Source organism: Nansenia antarctica (assembly GCF_963989245.1).
Source record: "Nansenia antarctica genome assembly, chromosome: 3".
Lineage (NCBI taxonomy): Eukaryota > Metazoa > Chordata > Actinopteri > Argentiniformes > Microstomatidae > Nansenia > Nansenia antarctica.
Window position 1 is genome coordinate 74,232,118 of NC_137688.1, and position 2,500 is coordinate 74,234,617.

Genomic DNA, 2,500 nt, shown 5'->3' on the forward strand with positions numbered 1-2,500 from the left:
AGAGAGAGAGAGAGAGAGAGAGATGAGAGAGAGAGAGAGAGAGAGAGAGGAGAGAGACAGAGAGAGAGAGAAAGACAGAGAGAGCGAGAGAGAGACAGAGAGACAGAGAGACAGGAGAGAGAGAAAGAGAGAGAGAGAGAGACAGAGAGACAGAGAGACAGAGAGAGAGAGAGAGACAGAGACAGAGACAGAGAGGTTTTGTTGGTTGTTCCCTGTGCCAGATTAAACACCAAAGGTGATGGAGCATTCAGAACCATGGCTCCCAGGCTCTGGAATGCTCTGCCCTTGGAACTTAGATCAGCGGTCTCGGTCGAAGCTTTTAAAAAAAACAGCTCAAGACTGTTCCTGTCTGATGATGAGTTTCCTGTTCCTGTGTGTTCAGGAGTCCCAGAGGAAGCCTGGCCCAGCTGACCCCAGAACAGCGGAGGCTCAGCCAGAAGCTCAGGAACATGGCTGCCCCCCTCTCTGCCAGGTCTGACCTTTAACCCTGACCCTGAAACACAAACATACAACGAACCGAGGCTGTGAGTGTGGCTCCACAGTCGCCTGCACCTGTGCTGCTGAGCTCACCTGAATGCTTTCCTGCTCCCTTACAACACTGCCACCCAGTGTTCACAAACTAGTACTACAACAGAAAAAACATAGTCCATCCATACACACATAATTATGGAAGCATATAGTGGACTTAATTCATATGTTAATGCCATTTGAGAACATTGCAATTGCATGTTCCACTTTTGCATGCATTCTTTCAGTCAATATTCTAATTCAAATGCAACCATATGATTAGCATTTTCATTTTCATGTACCTGGTATGCACATTCACTGTCAATATTAAAATGATAATGCAAAGCCATTTGACATTTCATTTTCAAAGTCATGCGCTGCATTGTAACTGACTAAAAGTCAACAGTTTATTTTTTCCACTTTGTCCTGCATTATTTGAGTCAATATGACAATAGTAATTTGCAATCATGTGATTAGCGTTTGCATGTCCATGTTCTCGTAAACACATCCGCTTCGTAGCTGACAACATTCAAACGTTGACCATTTCATGCAATAATGGCATTGCATGAACACGCTTCGGCCTATAGGCTAATATAATTATTTATATGATCCCATTCTCATGTGCAGGAAGAGAGCAGCACAGCAGCTCGGCCTGGGAGCCCGTAAGACCCCAATATCACTGCAACTAAACAGGCTGTCCGTCCAGTACAATTTTGGCCATATGAATGATCGTGTGTGTGTGTGTGTGTGTGTGTGTGTGCGTCCAGCCTCCAGCATGGCCTCCCTGCAGCTGAGTGTGGGGGAGCGGGGGGGGGCGTGCCGCAGGCTGAAGGAGCAGCTGGACGCGCTGGAGAGAGAGACCGCCGCCAAGCTGACGGACATGGACCTGTACAGCCACGACATACAGGTAACACTACTACTAACTACTACTAACTACTACTACTGTTATTATTACTACCTGTACAGCCTCGACTTACAGGTAACTACTACTACCTGTACAGCCACGACATACAGGTAACACTACTACTACTAACTACTACTACCTGTACAGCCACGACATACAGGTAACACTACTACTAACTACTACTACTGTTATTATTATTACTACCTGTACAGCCACGACAAACAGGTAACACTACTACTAACTACTACTACTGTTATTATTATTATTACTACCTGTACAGCCACGACATCAGGGTTATTATTATTACTATTATTATTATCATTATTATTACCCCCCTGTCTGTAGGTCTACCCTCTATCTGTCAATCTATAACCTGTCTGTAGGTTTACCCCCTATCTGTCAATCTACAACCTGTCTGTAGGTCTACCCCCTGTCTGTAGGTCTACCCCCCTGTCTGTAGGTCTACACTCTATCTGTCAGTCTACGTACAACCTGTCTGTAGGTCTACCCCCCTGTCTGTAGGTCTACCCCCTATCTGTCAAACTACAACCTGTCTGTAGGTCTACCCACACACACACGGGTCACACCCCATTGCCGCTTGCGCTTATATTTATTATTATTGTTGTTGTTATTATCATTATTATTATTATTATTATCATTATTATTATCATTATCATTATTATTATTATTATTACCATCATTATCGTTATTATTATTGTTATTATTATTATAATTATCGTTATTATTATGATTATTATGATTATTATTATTATTATTATGATGATGATTACCTGTACAGCCAGGACATTCAGGTGAGACCAGACCTAGATCTAGAGTTAACACTACAACAGCCGTGCCTTTTTACCTACTAAAAGAGCCGCCCCTCTTTACAATGCTAAGCTGCTACTTACACACAATGACCACTAGTTGGCCGCTTGTAAATTAGCCTGCTTCTTACACAGAAAAACTGCAAAATAGCTTCATACTAGCTTATCCTGATGTAATTTTGAAAATGTAAGGATACTGGGTGGTAGAATGCACATGTATAGGAAAAGTCATGAAAGGAGGGGCCTGAAATGTTTTGGATCG

At 42.8% G+C, this 2,500-nt stretch overlaps 1 protein-coding gene across 1 annotated transcript in view; it reads left to right on the forward strand.

Moving 5' to 3' along the window:
- Window positions 1–2,500, forward strand: part of itsn2b (intersectin 2b) — a gene marked incomplete at its 5' end in the record, with an annotated part of 48,719 nt that overhangs the window by 6,534 nt on the left and 39,685 nt on the right. Inside the window, 4 exon segments of the mRNA XM_080527562.1 lie at window positions 383–397; window positions 399–458; window positions 460–472; window positions 1,275–1,414. Of these exon segments, the coding sequence (XP_080383688.1) occupies window positions 383–397; window positions 399–458; window positions 460–472; window positions 1,275–1,414 (228 nt within the window).